Source organism: Vidua macroura, chromosome 26, assembly GCF_024509145.1.
Source record: "Vidua macroura isolate BioBank_ID:100142 chromosome 26, ASM2450914v1, whole genome shotgun sequence".
Classification (NCBI taxonomy): domain Eukaryota; kingdom Metazoa; phylum Chordata; class Aves; order Passeriformes; family Viduidae; genus Vidua; species Vidua macroura.
This window is the reverse complement of record NC_071596.1, coordinates 4,076,841-4,095,294: the sequence shown is the minus strand read 5'-3', so window position 1 is coordinate 4,095,294 and position 18,454 is coordinate 4,076,841. Positions and strand designations below refer to the sequence as shown.

General features: G+C 46.8%; 1 protein-coding gene across 4 annotated transcripts; it reads left to right on the top strand.

The window, feature by feature from the left end:
- The first annotated feature begins 9,923 nt into the window (after positions 1 to 9,923).
- On the top strand, positions 9,924 to 18,394 carry TPM4 (tropomyosin 4). Of its 4 annotated transcripts, none has more exons than XM_053999702.1 (9): positions 9,924 to 10,157; positions 12,114 to 12,239; positions 15,002 to 15,135; positions 15,401 to 15,518; positions 15,933 to 16,003; positions 16,227 to 16,302; positions 16,597 to 16,659; positions 16,745 to 16,814; positions 17,312 to 17,546. In XM_053999702.1, the coding sequence occupies exons 1-9, from the start codon at positions 10,044 to 10,046 to the stop codon at positions 17,392 to 17,394; spliced, it is 855 nt and encodes a 284-aa protein (XP_053855677.1). In that variant the 5' UTR covers positions 9,924 to 10,043; the 3' UTR covers positions 17,395 to 17,546. The 4 variants fall into 4 exon arrangements, with proteins under 4 accessions (XP_053855677.1, XP_053855675.1, XP_053855679.1 ...); XM_053999700.1 differs by lacking the exon at positions 17,312 to 17,546 and adding an exon at positions 18,010 to 18,394 and having other exon boundaries at positions 9,928 to 10,157; XM_053999704.1 differs by lacking the exons at positions 9,924 to 10,157; positions 12,114 to 12,239 and adding an exon at positions 12,761 to 13,023.
- The last annotated feature ends 60 nt before the right edge of the window (positions 18,395 to 18,454 follow it).

Genomic DNA, 18,454 nt, shown 5'->3' with positions numbered 1-18,454 from the left:
TAGGACTCATTCACTGCTTGTCATACCTCCATATATCTCATACTAACTCACATGAGCTCCTCGATGGTTCATGGTCTTGATTTCCTCTTCCTTTCAGACCACTGTCTAATTGCAGGGCTGATGGTATCCTGTGCAGCACGTCAGTGGGATCAGCACCACTGGCTGCAGGCACAAACAGCTGGCACAGAGGCCTTGAAGTGCCAAGAGGAACCAGCCATACTTTGGGAAACACAATGTCACCTCTGAAAGGAAGGAATTATGTCAGCCACAGGCTGTAATTGACTGATCCTATGAGGCAGTCTCTGGCAGTCACAAGATGATACTTCAGAGCAAACACCATGAAGATAAGGAAGCCTTTTTTGCTCTTTTTCTCAAAAAGATCAAGTCACCCTCTTATCTTGTAGGTAACTTTTCTGCAGCCCATATTACAGGCTTTAATTCCCTCGTCCATTCTTCTCAACATAGACCAGTATTTTCAGACCAAAGTACTGTAAGACTGTTGAGTTCAGGGTCTGCTCTTCACTAAAAAGGAGCTGCACTTGCCCAGCAGATAGCAAAACAGTCTGATTTTCAGATAAGGCAGCAGTCAGCTCCCACTGAGAATAAGAGAAGTGTCCACTCTCCCATGGGGGAACAAGGAGGTTTCCACCTTTCTTCCACACCTCCCTTTTCCCTCCCCAGCACTTTATGTCTCTGCCAAGAACAGCAGCAAATATCTTCTTGCACCACAACCACAGGCAGTGGAGATTTCCCTGTGAGAATTGAGAAGAACTGAAGCTTCCATCGCAGCGTTTCTTTTAGCTTGGGTCACTCCAAAGGTATGATTGCTTTGGTGGGGTCTGGGATTCTTGGGTCCTTGCTCTGCCACTGAGTTGCTGCAAAGGCGTGAGATGAGTCATGTCATGCCTCGGTGTTTGTGTTTACTCACCTCATGACTGCAGTATGGTGTAACACGTGTTCCTTAAGCACCTTGTGGGAAACAGGAACTGCGTTCAGCACAGTCATGGCTTGGGAGCATTTAAGGATGCCTGGATTTACAAATATGCCAATAACCTTGAAGACAGAACAACATTTCCCCTAGGAGAGATGGAAAAATCGAGGGATAAAGCTGTTAAAACCAAGAAAAGGCAAAAGGTCAGGCTCTGGTCCCCATACCCAGGTACCTCAGTGAGGGCTCTCATTTTCAGAGACCTGCAGAAAGCCTCAAGCCCAGGGCCTGGTGATTCCTTCTCCACTGGGGTGACATTCACTTAGGCAGCCAAACTTCATCCCTGGTGTAAAGCCAGAGTCTCAGGGGTAAAGCAAGGGTCTGATCAAATTGCCAGAGCCATCCAAGGGCTGCCTCTCATTGACAGCAGCCAGACCTGGAACAGGCCCCAGACACACCGTGCTCTGATGGCTCTGGCCAGCAGAATTTGCCCAGTGAGTGCCAAGGGGAGCATAAGGCATTCTCACTTCAGCAGAGCCTGTCTGGTGTCAGCGAGTCCATCAGCTCCATCCTTCCAGCATACGTGACAGCCTGACAGTTGCCAAATACCTCCCTCAGACACCTTTCAGACAGATCCTGTTTATTTTTAGGACAGCTCTTTCCCATCAAGGCTCAGATGCAAATCATTACAGAGAAAGGGGGGATGGTGGCAGGAAGAAAGCAGCTATTATTTTTATTTCTTTGCCTATGATGTGGTTGCAAACTTTCCTCATGTACCCCCATCTGCCCACATTGGGACCCTTCATTTTATGAAAAGGGATGATATCCCAGCCTATGAAAGCAGGATAAGGAGAAGCATATAGCAGTGAAGTCAGCTTATGAAATATTGAAGCAATGAAATCCTCACGGAACACGTGAATGCCTAATGCCAGTTTCAATTAATTCTGGATTTTTCATTAAACCACTATTAAAAGCAAAAGGACAGCAGAAATAAGGGAAATTGACTTGAGCAGTATATTAAATACCTTAGTTTTGCTTGAGGATGTTTTATTATCTGTCCAAAGCAATTATTTCACCAGCTCCTGACGGTTTGTAGGCTAAACAGAGGTACAGGGTAAAGTTCTAGATGGTCTTTCCTCAAAATTATTTTAATTTCTGTCCCCTAGCCTGCACCTGGCAGCCTGTCTCTGGTGATGTCTCTGGTATGCCATATCTGGAGGATAAGACATGGAGTCAGAGTTCTGGGAATCCGTAATAAAGTGTCACTCTGGCATTATTTACAAATCAAATAAAAACTTGTTGACTTAAGCTTTTCCCCATATTGAGGGCAAACAAAAGACATGCAAATATTCAGAGACATTCATTAGGAAAGCCTGAAAAGCAATTTAAAACCCAGGTGGGCTGTGATTTTTTTTTATGGACAGAAGAAATAAAGCAACAGCATTTATAAAATGTCTCCTGTTCTCAGAGCTTCCTTACTCCTTGACTAGAGCAAAAGAGAAACACCTGCCTAAATTAGGTGCTTTGTTAAGATGTCTCAAGATGGTTGAGATGATCTTGGGCCTTACAACTTCTTCTCATAATGACAGAATAGAGACATTCATTTTTTAGGCAGGTGGGTTTTTGGTGGGGTTGGTCGTTTGACAGTGGCTGTTTTGCTGTTTGCCATGCTGCTCTCCTTGAAAAGGGCAAGAGAGAAGTGGAATGATGCTCAATAAGAAAATAAAGGTTTTGATAAGGAAATAAAGGTTTCAATATGGAAATAAAAGTTTCTTTATTTTCTGGTAGCAATCACAGGTAAACTGAAATATCTGGGAGAAATCTGATGCTGATTCCCCTGGCAGAACCTGTAAGTCTTTGAGGAAATCGCTCAGCCAGTGCTGTCGTTCTGCCAAGGCAGACCCTTTGCTGTTCCCTGAAGCCCTCTGATCCCAGGACTTGTGGTCAGTAGTGCTGAACACTAAGGATTTTCCTCTGATATCTCTTTGGGGACAAAGAGCAGAGAGAAGAGCAAGGGATGAAGCATGAGAGCTGACCAGACTTTACACCTGCAGTCCTACAATGCTTTTTGTCAGAGTCCCAAAAAGACTCAATTCAGCTGGTGGGCACATTCTCAACCCAAACACTCTTCTCCTGCTCCATTAACCAAAGGTGCAGAGGGAAGGCTGCAGCACTGTGAGCTCTGACATCCAAACTAGGTGCTGGGGAGCAGGAGGCTGGGAAAGGTTCATTCATAGAGTGAACAGCTGTGCAGGCTTAACAGTGATAAAACAAGGTTATAATCTTCAGTCCAGTATGCAGCTGTCACCTAATTATTCAGTTCCTCAGGTGATGGAGCAGCTTAATGCACTGGTATTTATATTTCTGAAGTACCAGAGGCCCCAACTAGAGCTGTACCACCATGTGCCAAGATGAGTAAGGCCTTTCCTATCACTCAGTGCTTCTCTCCTCCTGAGATGTGCTTGGTTATGAAATGACTGGGCTCACTTTATATGTCAACTTACATCTCCAGCAAATGAACAGAGAGATAATAAATGATTAATAAATGCTTTGAGAAATGAGTAATTAAATGCAACAGCTTTTTAAGAGTCCAACGGATAAGGACAAAATATGTAAGCCCAAGTGATAAGGCTTTCTCCTGATACAACTTATCTGCAGCACACTGCTCACATCTGCAAGAGGGCTTAGGAACACTAGGAACTTCTTGTGCACCAGCAAAAAAGAGCCTTTCTGTGATAGAGGAGCACTTCTCCTGGGGATTAAGACAAAATCCTCTTTGTTTAGACATTTTAAATCCAGAAAAGCTGGAAGGTGCTTACTTTAATGTGTATGGGAAGTATGACTGTCAAGCAGAGCCCCAGCCTCCCATCCTTGCCTGCCATGGGGGAAAGTGTCAACATCTTCCTGCCCTGCTCTAAGCCACAACCAGGAGCTCTCCACCCGCTCCACCAGTATAATAGAATTTTTTTTTTTTTTTATAAGATGGTACTGTCATTCTTTCTGCTACAAATGAGAATTTCTGCCAGTAACACAGCTGAAGTCACCAAGTAAAGCAGATCCTGCTGCAATCAGATTCCAAAAGGCCCCATAACTGCTCTGGGCAGCTGCCCAGCAAAAATATTGCACCACTGGGAGTTGGTGGATTGTTTGGCATGGAATGGAACTTCAAACAGGCTCCAGGGAAAAAAAAAAAAAAAAAAAAAGTATTTATATTTAGTTTCAAAGGAGGAAACCTGCCTGGGTTTGGAACACAAATGAACCTGCAAGTTTTCTGAGCAAAAGTTGGATGTGAGTTGGTGACATTTTCTGGTGGAAAAGGCAATGTGAAGGAAAGAAACCCTGGTAATGCACATGTTAAATGAACCAGTCAAGTGCAGACAATGGAAAAGCTGAAAAATTGATATGGAGGAAAGCATTTTGTGGTGGTAGCTATTTCTCACTGCAGTTCTTTATAACGTCCCAGATGGGAGATTCATGGCCCTCAGAAGAAGTCTGTATCCTTGGGCTTTGGCCTGAGGCAGCCCATGACTCACTCGCCAGAGAGGGCTGGCTATGAGCAAGACAACGAAATGGTGGTGGAAACAGCAAAACAAAAAAATGAGTTAACTGATGGAAGAGCAAAAAAAAAAAACCCAAGCCTCTGCACACAAACGAGGGCCTGGATGGAGAGACAGAGAGAATGTTTGTGGCACTGAGGACTCAGAGGAGCTGCCATGCCAGGCAGCCAGCTCCACTTCTTTCAGGAAAAACAAATTCAGGTGCCTCAGTATTCAAAAGTGAGATGGGCGGAAATAGAAGATTTGAGGCTCTGTGAGCCATTCCAGCTGCAGCACCGTCATTTTTCAGAGGCTCAAGGAAGAGGCACAATCTGTGGATGTGCATTGCCATCTAACGGCAAGGCAGAGCTGGAAGCATTGGCTGGGGCCCAGCAATGGGCTGGAACAGTAAAAAAACAAGGAGGGGATAGTCCTGTGCTCCAAATGCAAATCCTGCCTCTGCAGCTGAAAGGTCTCACTGATAAAGACCAGTCCAGAGAAAAGCAGGGCAGCCGAAATCTTCTGGTAGAGGCTGCTGATTCCTTCTTTTCCAGGATCCTCTCCATTCTGTATTAGCCCGAAATATTAGCATGGATTCAGGGTGGCATTTGCTTTCTTCTGCTGTACCCTGTTCTTCTAATGCTGGCAGTGAGACAGGCTTCCCAAGCAGGTGTGTATTTCAGGTATCGAGTGAATTCTGCCATCCTATTCAAAACAGTGTAAAATTCATTATCTCAGGTGTTCAAAGATCCTGCTGGGAAATGCAGGTAACTGGGATTATTAAAGAAAAGAGATAGATTTCCCTTGGATCGAGGCACAGGAAAAGCAGATCTGCTATTTTCATCACACTCAGCCCAGTGTTCATCCGTGGTCAGTAATGGATACTTAATGAGAATGTATTTCATGTTGGTACTGGCACACACACTGAAAAGGGTGAAGGGAGAACACACAGAGCAAAAAATTCACTGAGATGTGAGGGTTTACACATCTTGTCATTTAAAAGGACATGTCAGGAAGAGACAAGTTCGATGTTCAGTCTAGTGCCACCTTTTCTACTGATACACCATATTATATAGTTTCTACAACAGAAAATTTACAAGAGAGTGGATTGTTAGGAGATACTTATGTTAGTAAAATTAAGGAAATTGGTAAAGGGTTGTCAACAGCTTCTTTCTTCTGCTTTGAATTGCTTCTAGCCTTGATACATGCAGCTTTGTATATAAGGGGTAGGAGTTCAATCAGTGTGAAAGAGAGGAAGGAGATCTTTTATGACCAAAGTTTGGAGCAGAGAAGGAGCTGCAGGAGAAACTGGGGAATATAAAGTGTCTGTTTTTCCCAGCTAGAGAAATGGGCCCTGTTGTGGGTCTCAGCTAACTGCTGGGGCACAAAAAAAAAAAAAAAAAAGGGGTAGGGATTGACAGCAGAGAAAATGTTGAGACCTGCCAGACTTCAGGCCACAGGTCTGACCACCCCCAGTCTGCTCAGATGCCTGCTGTGACAAGCTTCCCATGCAGCCTGCTGCCAAAGGAATGAGCACACTCTCCAACAATCCAACTTCATTTCCTTCTGGTATCCTCTCATATTTACACACCAACCTTGCCAAGCTTTGCTCAGCCCAAACAATCCCTCAGAAAGAAAAGGAAAAACAAAGGAACTCTTACAGCCTGTAAAGCACCTTCCTGCCTGCCTGAAACAAAAAAAAAAAAAAAAAAAAAAAAACAAAAACAAAAAAAAAAAAAAAAAAAAAAAAAAAAAAAGGTTTAGAGTGCTCTTCTCTCTTGGTTGCTCACTGTTTCCCAAGCTAATGAAAACCAGAGGCTGTGGGACTGACAGGATTATCATCACTGATTTCTTCAGGTGTTTCTCTCCAGTTCGTGAAGCAGGGAAGGGAAGAAGGGCATGCACCTGGTTGAAGGGCTATAGAGGGTGACATGTTTCTTGATGTTCCTTTCTAAATGTGGCTCTGAGTCATGCAACAGCGTTGATTAGAAAAATTATCTTCCTCAGTTCAAGTAGAAAGGAAAAAGAATCTTGTTCGGTGTTTGCTTCCCAAGCCTGCCCAAAGCTGTGGCAGGAAGGGGGCTGGTGAGCTGACTGGAAAACCACTTGTGCTTCTCTCAATCATAGAAATTATGAAGAGGCTGTGAGAGCAGCCACAGGAACAGCTCAAAATGCTGTACCTAAGCATGTACCTACCCTTGTACCTAAGGGTACAAGCAGCTGTTGTCCCGAGGAGCAGCACGCACAGCCCCGCATCAGCCTCCATTCCACAAGTTCCCACATGTGCTGGGACAAACAGGGCTAACACGGTCCTTCCCACTCCACTGCCCTCCCTTGTGTCTTCAAACTACACCCCAAAAGCTGCTCCTGAGTCAGAGAGCCTGTGGGCACATCCAGCCCGGTGCACGCAGGAGGTGAAACAGCTCTGAAGGCAGGATGGCAGCGGCCGCACGACTGAGGGAAGGAAGCCCTGAAGGAGCCATAAAACACGGCCAGCTGCTTGGAACAGACAGCAGCAGAGTGAGCTGGACCACCGGGCTGCGGCCAGCTGAGGAAAGTTGTTAAAGGTGTATCTTGTCCCAAAGAAATCTTGTGGGGGTCCTGTGCTCACGCTGTGCTCGCCAGCACTGAGCCTCGCTCAGCTCCTTGTTTTCATCCCCAAACCCCTGCAGAGCCTCTGCTGCCCTCCACCAGCAAACTCCCACGGCAGGAAGGCGAGGAGAAGTGCAAATGATTGTGATTAATGTGGTTAATAGGGCTGTAATGATATTTCTTAAGGTTTGGAAACACTGATAAAACAATGCTTCCCCCCTATGCCTTAAACCCGCTCCAGACTGAGGTCCTATGTGATTTTGCCTTCCACTGTTCAAATCACAGAATAGCTTAAAAGTCACTGGAATTAGACTTTAAAAAAAAAATCCCCAGGGGCCGCCTTGCTACAGAGCTACCTGGAAAAATCACACTTAATTTCCTGAGGCGTTCAGAGGGATACAGGGGCATACCAAGTGCCAGCACTCGTTTCCAAGCAAACACTGGACCTAGAGCTAGTTAGAAATTCCGAATTCCTTTTTAACATTAAAACAAAAACAAACAAAGAAGACGAAGAAGAAGAAGAAGAAAGGGTAAAAATCACACACAAAAGAAGCAGACCCCCCCCCCCCCTCCCGCCGCTGGCGGTGCCCGGGCCGGGCGGGGCGGGCCCATCCCCACAGCCCGCCGGGAGCCGCAGTCCGCGGCCGCCGCCATCTTGGCGCCGCCTCAGCACCGCCCCTGAGGGCTCCCGGCAGCCATCTTGGGGTGCGGGGCGGGCTGGGTTTTGTAAAATTCATTCATTTTGATTTAAACGATTACAACAAACGATTACAAATCGTTGTCGTGTTTTAACCCCAGCTGGCTGCCGAGCACCATGTAGCCGCTCACTTGCTCGCCCACGAGCGGAATCAGAGAGAATCGGAAGGGTTCTGGGTTGAAAGAAAGGCAGTTTAATAGGGAAAACAAAAGCTGTGCACACAAGCAAAGGAAAATAGGGAATTAATTCACTGCTTCCCGTGGGCAGGTGTTGCACACTCCAGGAGAACAGGGCCACATCCCATGGAATGGTGACATGAGAAGACAAATGCCGTCGCTCCTAAAGTCCCCCATTTGCTCTTCTCCCTATTTGTTCCTCCTCCTCCCCATTTATATCCTGAGTGGGATGTCAGATGGTCTGGAATACCCTGGCCCTGGAATATCCTGGCTGTGTCCCCTCCCAATCTCGCAGGCACCCCCAGCCCCCTCCCCAGCTTGGTCCTGTAAGTGGCAGGAAAGGCCTTGGCTCTGTGCAAGCTCAGCAATAACAAAAGCATCACTATATTCTCAACCCTGTGTTCAGAACAAATCCAAAACACAGCCCCGTACCAGCCAATGGGAAGGAAATTAACTCTATCACAGCCGCAGGCATTGTGCTGGTGTTGGCTTCATGTCCGCTCTACCATCATATTTAGCTCAATAAAGGTCAGATTTTTCCTTAAAAGTCTCTCCCAAAGGCCTTTCAGTGCTGTGCCAGCTCGGCCCCAGAGGATGGGGAGGTTCTGGGTCTTTGTGCCGAGTTCCCTGGTGCCCTCGTGGCCGGGAGGCTGCAGGCGCTTGGACCGAGGGGCTGAGGGGAGCAGGGAGCTCGGGCTGGGAGTGACGTGGGAGGGAGCACGGGGCTGCACGGAGCAAAACTGAGCAGGGAACGGGCATCGTGTGGTCAACGGGACCCGGACTGCGCAAAGAACTGGGGAATGCAAAGGGTGGAGATCAGGAAAAGGTTCTTCCCCCAGAGGGTGCTTGGGCACTGGACATACTGCCCAGGGGACGGGCCCCAAGGCTGCCAGAGCTCCAGGAGTGTTTGGGCAACGTTCTCAGGCACAGGGTGGGGTTGTTGGGCTGTCTGTGCAGAGCCAGGAGTTGGACTCGATGACCCTGTGGGACCCATCTCGGTGTATTCCATGGCTCTATGCAGGTGCCAGGGTAGCAAAGTCAGAAACTGGCTCTGGAAGGTGCCGTACATCAGAATATCAGAACATCAGAGCAGTCAGGACAAGGCTGTGTGGGGCTGGGAGGCTCAGCAAGAGCATGTGAAGGGATGGGATGGTTTTGGGGACGTGTTTAATAGAGCTGCAAGAGGAAGCAGAGCTCGTTCTGGGGCCGTTGGATGCTCTGCTTGGTGTCCTCTGTCAGTGGAGATGTTCCTGCCCTCCCCTGAGCCTGCTCTTCCCTGGCAGAGTGAAGGTGACTGCTTCATACAGCAGAAGGAGTAATTTACAGTGCTCATCAGACTGCAACTTCAGGTGTTGTTCAGTTCCCCAAGTATTTATTGAGGGAAATTTCAAGGACAGGCACTCAAACTCATTGAGTTTGTCTTGAGCCTAAACTTGACATCTAAATTTGAGCTCTGTTATGCGTTATACTATCACACATTATAGCTAGTTCCTTAACACCAGTGCTTATTTTTACAGCAAAAACCTCTGCTGTCTCATATCCTGCATCTTTTTATAACTTAAATTTAGCCACTTCTTAAGCATAGATTTTTTTTTAAATTATTTATTTCATGTCAGGATTTATTTTGGAGTAACGTAAAGAGATTCTTCCCTTCATTAGCCTCATGCCTTTATTCCAGGAGGGCAGGCCATCCCCAAGATCTGCTGGGTTGGTTAATTGCTCTGCACACACAAAGGGGAGCTAATCAGCTTTTCTTCAAGCATGTGTTCATATGTCAACACTTTTGCTTCTGTCAGAAGCTTAAAAATGGAAACAGTTTTCTCTTTAAGAAAACAGGACCCAAATAAGGAGATGGAGTGAAGATTCCTCTAGTGAGTCTGTTCCAGCTCATTCCTTAGAAAGGCTGTGGATGGAGCACTGGAGAAGAGGCCAATAGATCTGGGTTTTGTCCAGGGGGCTCTGGGTTTAAAGCTGTCTAAAACCACTTGTAGCTCATTTTCCCTGTGACTTGCCTGGGTACAACTTCTTTCTCTGTCCAAGCTGTTAAAAATCTAAAATTTTACTAATAAGATTCTTTTAGTTGCGTGACAGATCCAGCCTGCCCTTGAGCAAAAATGGAAGCTATCAAGAAAAAGATGCAGATGTTGAAGTTAGACAAGGAGAATGCCATTGACAGAGCAGAGCAGGCTGAGACGGATAAGAAGGCAGCTGAGGACAAATGCAAGCAGGTAAGTGGAAATAAAATCACTGGCTGTGTATGTGCTGTGGAAATAAGTGTAACAAAATACTGTGTGGCAATGTTCTGATTCAGAAAGCAAAATAATTTGAAGTCAGTTTTCTGTTAATCTTCTTTTGAAGTTTTTTGCCTTTTTGTTATGGTTCTACAGCCAGGACTAGGCTGTAACTTCTCAGCCATCTCAGTCTTTCCAAAATTAACATCATTCACAGATTATTAACAGTACTTTGTCTAAGTTTTCTTGAATCCTACATAATTGTCCTAAATTTCTCATGCTTTGATTCCATGCAAAAGGCCTTTACATATTTAAAATCAAAGCTGCAAACCCTGACACCTGTAGGACTAGTGCTAATAGAGTTGGCTGTGTCTAAACATTAATTAAGCCTCTCCTTGAAATGAATTAATAAAGTTCACTTCAAGTTCTTGGTGCAGAGAGTGCCCCTTAGAGGTACCAGCTTAGACTCAACAGGAGATATGTTCTCTTATGTTTTTTGTGTCAAGAATAATGGAAAATATCTTAATTTGAATGATGTTCTTTTAACTGAATTCTAACGATAACATTTTCATATTCTTTTGCTTTTCAATGTCTTTATTCTGGGTCTCTGTCTCCTATTTGAGCTTTAATATTTCCAGAATGATCTTGAAATGTTAGCTGAGTACATTCAAATTTTTATAGCACTTCTAGTAAGGTACCACATTTCCCTTTCACGTTCTCTAAATTTGGCTGCTTCTACATCTTCCACGCTGCTCTAATATGTTATAAGCATTCATCTGGCCTAATATTTCTTCTTCTTTAGAAAAAAAAATAAATCTTTGATCTTACTCCTCTTTTCTGAATTGTCTCAAAATTTTCAGCTTCTTTTTTAATGTGGGCACAGTACTCAAATAATTACTTTAATATTCATACACAAAGCCAGCATCTGCTTCATGCTGCTCACTGTCCCTCTGTCAGAACCGAGCAAGGTTTGCAGTTCTCTCACACTGTCTGGTTATTCTCTGCAACACAACATTCCAAAACAGCACACTACCAAAAATGTCTTTAAAACTATCAGTGAAACTAAAATGAAGGAAGTACACCAAAACACAAACTATTTTGGTAGAGTAAATTGCTGTGAAGGTGGAGCTAAATGGATAAATCACTGTCTCAACGGACTGAGCTGTTTTGTGTTGCAAATGAAAGGATGAAGCAGATGGGTTTGCAGGCCCACCCTTATCAGCAGCAGGCCTTTGATAAGGTGAATTCTTCACCTTATCACTCATGCACAAGGGAGCATGAGACTGTCACTAAACAGCCTCCCAGCAGGTTATAAATAGCACCATTCTAGTGAAAAATATGGATTTATATGGTATGGAGGAGTCTGAGCCTCACAGTCTAGTGAAGCTTATCGTGTTGGGCCACAGTTAGAGAATAATCCAGGTTGGAAGGGACCTCCCGAGGTCCCACCTGGAGCAAGGCCAGCCCTGTTCCCTCCCACACCCAGAGTACCTCATTTGGGGTGAAGTGTCCTGAAGCACACACAGAGATCATTAAGGACCACTAATTTTTTTTCAGCTGTACAGGAATTGAAGAGTTTCCTGAAAAATCACCAGGTAATAGTGTTAGAACAAACAGTAAAAGGACATAGTTTAAAAACATCTAGAATTATGCTGCAAAACTGCTGCAGGGTGTAAAAAAAAGCTCAGTGAGGTGAAAAAGGGCTTATACCAAGATCCTGTGTGTGTGGTGGCAGGCGGTGTTGCTCAAGGATGACGTGTTTTTAATGATCCTTCCCTGGCAACTGCTACCAGTCATTCTCAGACTACTATCACTAGCAGAACTTTGATCTGGTCTTTTGTGGCTTTTTGTATGCTATATTGGCTTAAAACTAATAGTAAAGACTGGTTTTATATTAAACTGTAACTGATCCTACATCAGTATGCTCATGTTGGGGATTTTTTCTCTTGAAAGGTAGAAGATGAGCTGGTAGCTCTGCAGAAGAAGCTGAAAGGAACTGAAGATGAGCTGGATAAATACTCAGAGGCTCTCAAAGATGCCCAGGAAAAGCTGGAGCAGGCTGAGAAGAAGGCCACTGATGTATGTATCCATGGCTAACACTTGCCTGTAACTCTGCTCGGTGTATTTTGTATGCACTTCACTGGCTGTATGCATTTTTGCCGGGGGACAGAAAGGCGGGGTTACAGGGTTTTAGAAGGTGCAAGGTTTTAATCGCCTCTCCTAAAGGGAGCGGGGCTGTTCCGCATCCCATGGCACCCGCAGCTGCCCCCGGGAGCCGGCACCACTTGAGGCTCGATGGGTACCCGGAGGGGACCTGCTGGGACCCCCTGGCGGGACCCCGGGGGACCTGCTGGGAGTTCTTTAGGAAAGGAGAAATCCCCTTTAATAGAACTAAACAAAATGGTGCCTTTTGAAGGAAAACGGGACGCCAGCAGGACTATGGATGATGCCCTTTGCCTTCATCCCCGCGCCAGGGCTAAAGGCCAGTCCAGGCTCCCCGCCACGCCCGCTCCGTCGTGGCAGTGGCGTGAAAGCCTCCCGTTTGCGGGGCCGGCTGCGGGGCGCGGCATCCCCCGGGCCGGGCCGGGCCGGGCCGGGCCGTGCCCGCGCCGCTCCTCGGCGCTACGTCACCACCTCCACCTCCAGCCGCGTGACGTCACCGGGCCATTGAAAGGCGCGGGCCCGCCACGTGCAGCACCTCCGCGCCCAGCCCGCCGTCCGCGCCGCGCCCATGGCCGCGCCGAGCTCCCTGGAAGCCGTCAAGAGGAAGATCCAGTGCCTGCAGCAACAGGCGGATGAGGCGGAGGATCGCGCGCAGGTCCTCCAGCGGGAGCTGGACCTGGAACGGGACCTGCGGGAGAAAGTGAGACCGCCCGGGCTGCCTGCTCGCCTCTCTCGGTCGCTCTCTCCCGGGCTGCTCCTTCCTTCCTGTCTCTGGCTCTCTCTCGCTGCGGCGCGCCCGGCTCTTCCCCGCTGCGGGAGGACGCCTTGGCCGCCGGCTGCCTCCATCCCTCGGCTGTCCCCGCTCCGCTCCGCACTCACCGCCCGCGGGAGCCGCCGGCGCTGCCGCAGCGCCGCGCCCGCACCAGCCCGGCCCGGCCCGTCCCGCGGGACAACCGGGCGCGGCGGCGGCTCGCCCGCCGCTTATCGCGCTTTGGGGCCCATTCCTGCGGAAAAGGCGTTCGAGCACCGATCGGCACTGGGGAGCGGTTGAGAGTTTAGTAGGAAATGGCTGTTTTAATTAGGCAAAAGCGCTGCATGACACGGAGCGGGGAGTTCCCGCCTCTCGGCGCCGCACCGCTGGCTTCAGCACAGCTGGGAAATGTCCGAACTGCTGAAAAATAACTTTCCGTCCTGGTTTTCACAGAGAAATGCGAAATCTCCGCTAGCGTGCGGCTCTCCCGGGGTTGGACAGCTGGTTTCACTTAGATTTGTGTGCGATCAGCCTTCTCGGCATCTTCCTGCTATTTTATCACATGTCAGCGAGTTAGTTTTACCGTATAAGGACTGCGGGCTGCTGCTGGGAGAGGTGGAGCCAGGCTCACCCCAGATTCCCAGTGGCCCCGACTCCATAACTTTGGAATCTTGCTGAATTAAAATGTGACTTAAAAGTGCCCTGTCTAGTGGAAGGAGTTGCTGCCACAGAACAGATGCCAGTTTTGTACATGATCGATGCCTTGTGTATAAATCGGGAAGTTAAACACTGCACTGGGTAAAAACAGATGAAATGTCGGATAATTTATGACTAGAGGAATCCTGTGTCAGCTTCCATTTGGATCAGCCACTGAACTCCTTTCCAAGATGGCTCAGAAGTGAATGGAAACCACTTCCTCCAGCTTAGGAGTGGTCAGTGACCATATTTGCTAAGCTGCAGCAAAACGCTTTTTTTTTTTTCCAAAGTGTTTTAACATAAAGCATAAAACAGTTGCCTCTCCAGAGTCTATATTCCATAAAAGTGTTTGGGGGAAAAAAAAACTAATCTTGTACATGGCAATCTTCCTCAGATTGGGGGACAATACAGTGCACAAGCTGGCAGTTACTAAATCAGGGCTCTATTTTCCATCAAAAACAAGCAATGAAAGGAGCAGAACCTTAATAAACATATTTATGGACACCAATTTGTCCATGTTGTCTGTATCGAGCATTTCTCCCAACAGTCTCTTCCATTTATTAAGTAGTCTATTTTTTATACATTAATGGTGCTCCAATTACTGTGCAGTTTATTCAATAATACACAAACAGATCTTATTACTGAGGAATGCATCCTGCCTAATTCCTTAAGTACCACAGGAAGGAAAGTTAACTTATTTTAAGAATAGATCTGATTTTGTCCCAAAAAAGCCTGACTCTGCCATGCTGAGGCCTCTCTCTGTGCCCAGCTGACCACGTAGAATCTCCAGTGTCTGCAGGCTGGGGAGCCAGGATGGATCAGGAACTGATCCAGCTTCACAGTGAGCTGTGACAGGGCATCTCTGAAACCAAGGGCAGAGAAACCAACGGTGAAGGTTTTGGAACTAAGCCATCATGGAAACAGTTCATTTTTTAAAGTTTGGATAGTGCTCCAAAAATACCCCGATCCTTTTGCAATCCTGCAGATTTCCTTTTTGTGTGGCAGGAATGATAAGTGCCATAAAAAAAAAAAGAAAGGAGCAAGCACACACTCCATACCTTGACATTCCTGAGATGCCAGAGTTTAAGCAAACAAAAAAGAGGCAGAAGGGCCCCTGAGCTCCCCTGCACGTCCCAGGGAGATGCTGTTGTAAGGAAATTGATTTGCTGGGGGCATTTGCCAGCAGCAGGTGGCCTGTGTAACCCCGGCTCTGGGCTGTTGTTCCACGCAGGCTGAAGGTGAGGTGGCAGCTCTGAACAGACGCATCCAGCTCGTGGAAGAGGAGTTGGATCGTGCCCAGGAACGACTGGCCACAGCCCTGCAGAAACTGGAGGAGGCTGAGAAAGCAGCAGATGAGAGCGAGAGGTACGCTTTTTTTTTATTTTCTGTTGTTTAAAAAAATGAATGTATGTGAATAAAATATTCCTGTGTAATTAAGTATCTGCATGTGCTACTGCAGGTCAGAGACTTGAAACTTTTTTACAAGCTTGATTGGGTAATTCTGTTAGTCTTGATGAACATGATGGTCATAATGGGCCCCTTTTAGGCTACAAATATCAAATTCCACGTTGTGAAGTTGAGATACAAGTGCCAAGATGCTTCTCAATTAAACATGCTTTGACTTCTGCAGAGGAATGAAGGTTATTGAGAACAGAGCAATGAAAGATGAAGAGAAAATGGAAATTCAGGAAATGCAGTTGAAGGAGGCCAAGCACATTGCTGAAGAAGCCGACCGCAAGTATGAGGAGGTAAAAGGGAGAAGGAAATGGTGAAATACAGGAGAGCCATGAACAGTAACACTGCTCTTCAGTCTAGTCCCTCTGTTCAATTGGCACTGGGTGATGCTTCAACCTTGGAACATTGCCAACAAGGAGGAGTTTTAGTAGTGATTGGCAGCATCTTAGGTACCTAATGCTAAAAATTCTGCAAAATCTAACTAACTGGGGAGGGCTGTTACATCTGTGGGTGCATGCTTTAACCTCATTTCCTCACTCCAGAGGAAGCAGGAATGGAGTACTTCTGAGTGCTTTCTGAAATCTGTAAGGAAGTTGTCCCAGCCTGTGGCAGGGGGTGGAACTAGATGATTTTTGAGGTCCCTCCCAACCCAAGCTGTGCTGTGATTCTGTGAACTGCACACTGGCCTGACTGTTGTCTTTTTACAGGTTGCCCGTAAACTGGTTATTTTGGAGGGTGAACTGGAAAGAGCTGAGGAGCGTGCAGAGGTGTCTGAAGTGTGAGTAACTTTTTAGAATATAGGAAACACCAACACTACATTTCATTAAAAATAATCTCCTGGTAGGCAGGCATGTAGTTAGTACTTGCAGAAAAGTTTGTCTGTACACTACATACCTGGTTTTCCTCTTTCAGACTTAATTACTTCCTCCCTTGTGTTTTTGAGACTCCTCCAAATCATAACAGCAACACTAGTAATCCATATTTCTATTTTCCCCTTCTAGTAAATGCAGTGACCTCGAAGAGGAGTTAAAGAACGTCACAAACAACCTGAAATCTTTGGAAGCTCAATCTGAAAAGGTTGGTTCTTTCAGTAAACTAAAGGATGTGAGCAAAGCCAAAACTTGTAAATAGAATTCATAGAAATGGACTAGAAATACAAAGCAAATGAGAGGTTTTACCTGCCTGCTTGTGGATACCACTCCTTCAGTTCTGCCCAAACAACCCTGAAGGTCTGCAGGAGAGCAGAAAAGCACGGAAATGGTGTTTGCAGCTGTTGTAAAAGGAAGAGTGCTTATAAATAGGTCACAGTTCCATAAACATTTATTATTGTTGCTACAACTTCCCTTTAAAGAGTGTTTATTGTTTTCACAGTACTCGGAAAAAGAAGATAAATATGAAGAAGAAATCAAGATTCTCTCTGACAAGCTGAAAGAAGTAAGTTTGGCCATCCCCATGCTGGATGCATCTTTGGGCATAATCTTTCTAGGAACATCCAGTGATACTGTTTCAACTTTTTTAGGCTGAAACTCGTGCAGAATTTGCAGAGAGAACTGTTGCCAAACTGGAAAAGTCTATTGATGACCTGGAAGGTATGGAATGAGTCAAGTTTCTTTAACAGTGATCAGTTTCAAATCAGAACAAATTCTAAGAGTGGGTGGTGGATTTAATGGGAAAGAACAGCAGCACTGCTCAGGCATATGGGTGTGATGTGTCCACTGGGCAGCTGCCCAGTGTGGTGGAAGTTCTGAAAAAGGTTTTCTTCCATGAAGTTGGTAACAATGACCTGCTTTTGGCCAACTAACAGATGGAGGGACTCAAGGGCTCACAATCCCCACCATATTTATTCTGCTTACTGGAAAACAATTGTGAGATTACAAAAAGACAAAAAGTTCACACAGGTGAAACTTCTGCCCAGGCAGCTTTGTGGGTGTTTTGCTTTCCTTCTGATACTCAACTGTGCCTCTGTTTTCTTGTTTTCCTCCCCAACTGCTTTGGCTGCTGTTGCCTTTTGCCTGTCTCCTCCTGTGGCCTCTTCTCTTCCCTGCATTTCTTGCTGGCCTGTTCCTGCTGCCCTTGTGCCTGACAGACGAGCTCTACGCTCAGAAGCTGAAGTACAAAGCCATCAGTGAGGAGCTCGACCATGCCCTCAACGACATGACCTCTTTGTGACCTGCCCCTGTGTGGGGACACGGGGCTCCCACTCACTGTGTTTTCTCAAGCTTTTCTTGCCTGTAATCCCTGTCACTCCTGTGCCACTTCCACAAGCCACCCTTCCACCTCTGTGGGAACTGAGCTCAATAAAACATGATACCTCTACCTTTCATCTTGCAGGGTTTGTTCTGCACAGATCAGCTCAAATACAGTGGTGATAACACCAAAAACACACTCAGCTCCTCGTGTGGGGTTGGGCGAGACACGGTCAGGATGGGGCAGGACCTGGCTCTGGCAAACACTCGAATTTTAGTGTTCCCTTTAGTCAGTGAAAAGCTTTACTTTTAGCACTCAGTGTCTACTCGTGCTCCACCAGCCTGGTTAAAAACCTCTCAGTCCAAGGAAAAGCCAGCAGGATGTGGCCTATAAATGACACAGGAACACATTAAAACACGGGTCTTTCACATTCCATGAGCTGTGTCCAAAAACCTCCAAAAAAATCAGCCCCGTTTTGATGATCTAGGTATAAAGGCATCTTAAATATGAAGGTAAGTTACCCCAGGTTTTATTTAAAGAGAAAAAGGCTGTAAAATAACATGATTTAAATCTTGTGCTTTTCTTCTTTCTCACCAGAAAAACTTGCTCAAGCCAAAGAGGAGAACCTGGGCTTGCACCAGACACTGGACCAGACGCTAAACGAACTGAACTGTATATGAGCGGCGCAGAGCTGCCGGCAGCCAGCGGGAGCCAGCCCTGCCCCTGCCTCGCTCCTCCCTCCTTTCTCTCTCTGTATCCTGGAAAAGCCACTTAAGTTATGCCCGGCACAGCCACCCCGCGGGCTCCGGGCACGCCTCGGGGCCGGGCAGCCCCCGCCGCGTGTGCCGGGGCCGCCGCGTGTGCCGCGCCGTGGCTGTTCTCACGGTTCCTTAGTCCTCTCGTATAAACCCCGGTAGAAGCTGCACCCGAGCGGTGGCGCCACCTCCGCTGCCGTTTCTTATTAAACGATTTTCTCACAGTACCGAGGCCTCTTGCGGATTTTTGTATTGCTCGGGGGGCGTGACGTCACGGCGCGGGCAGG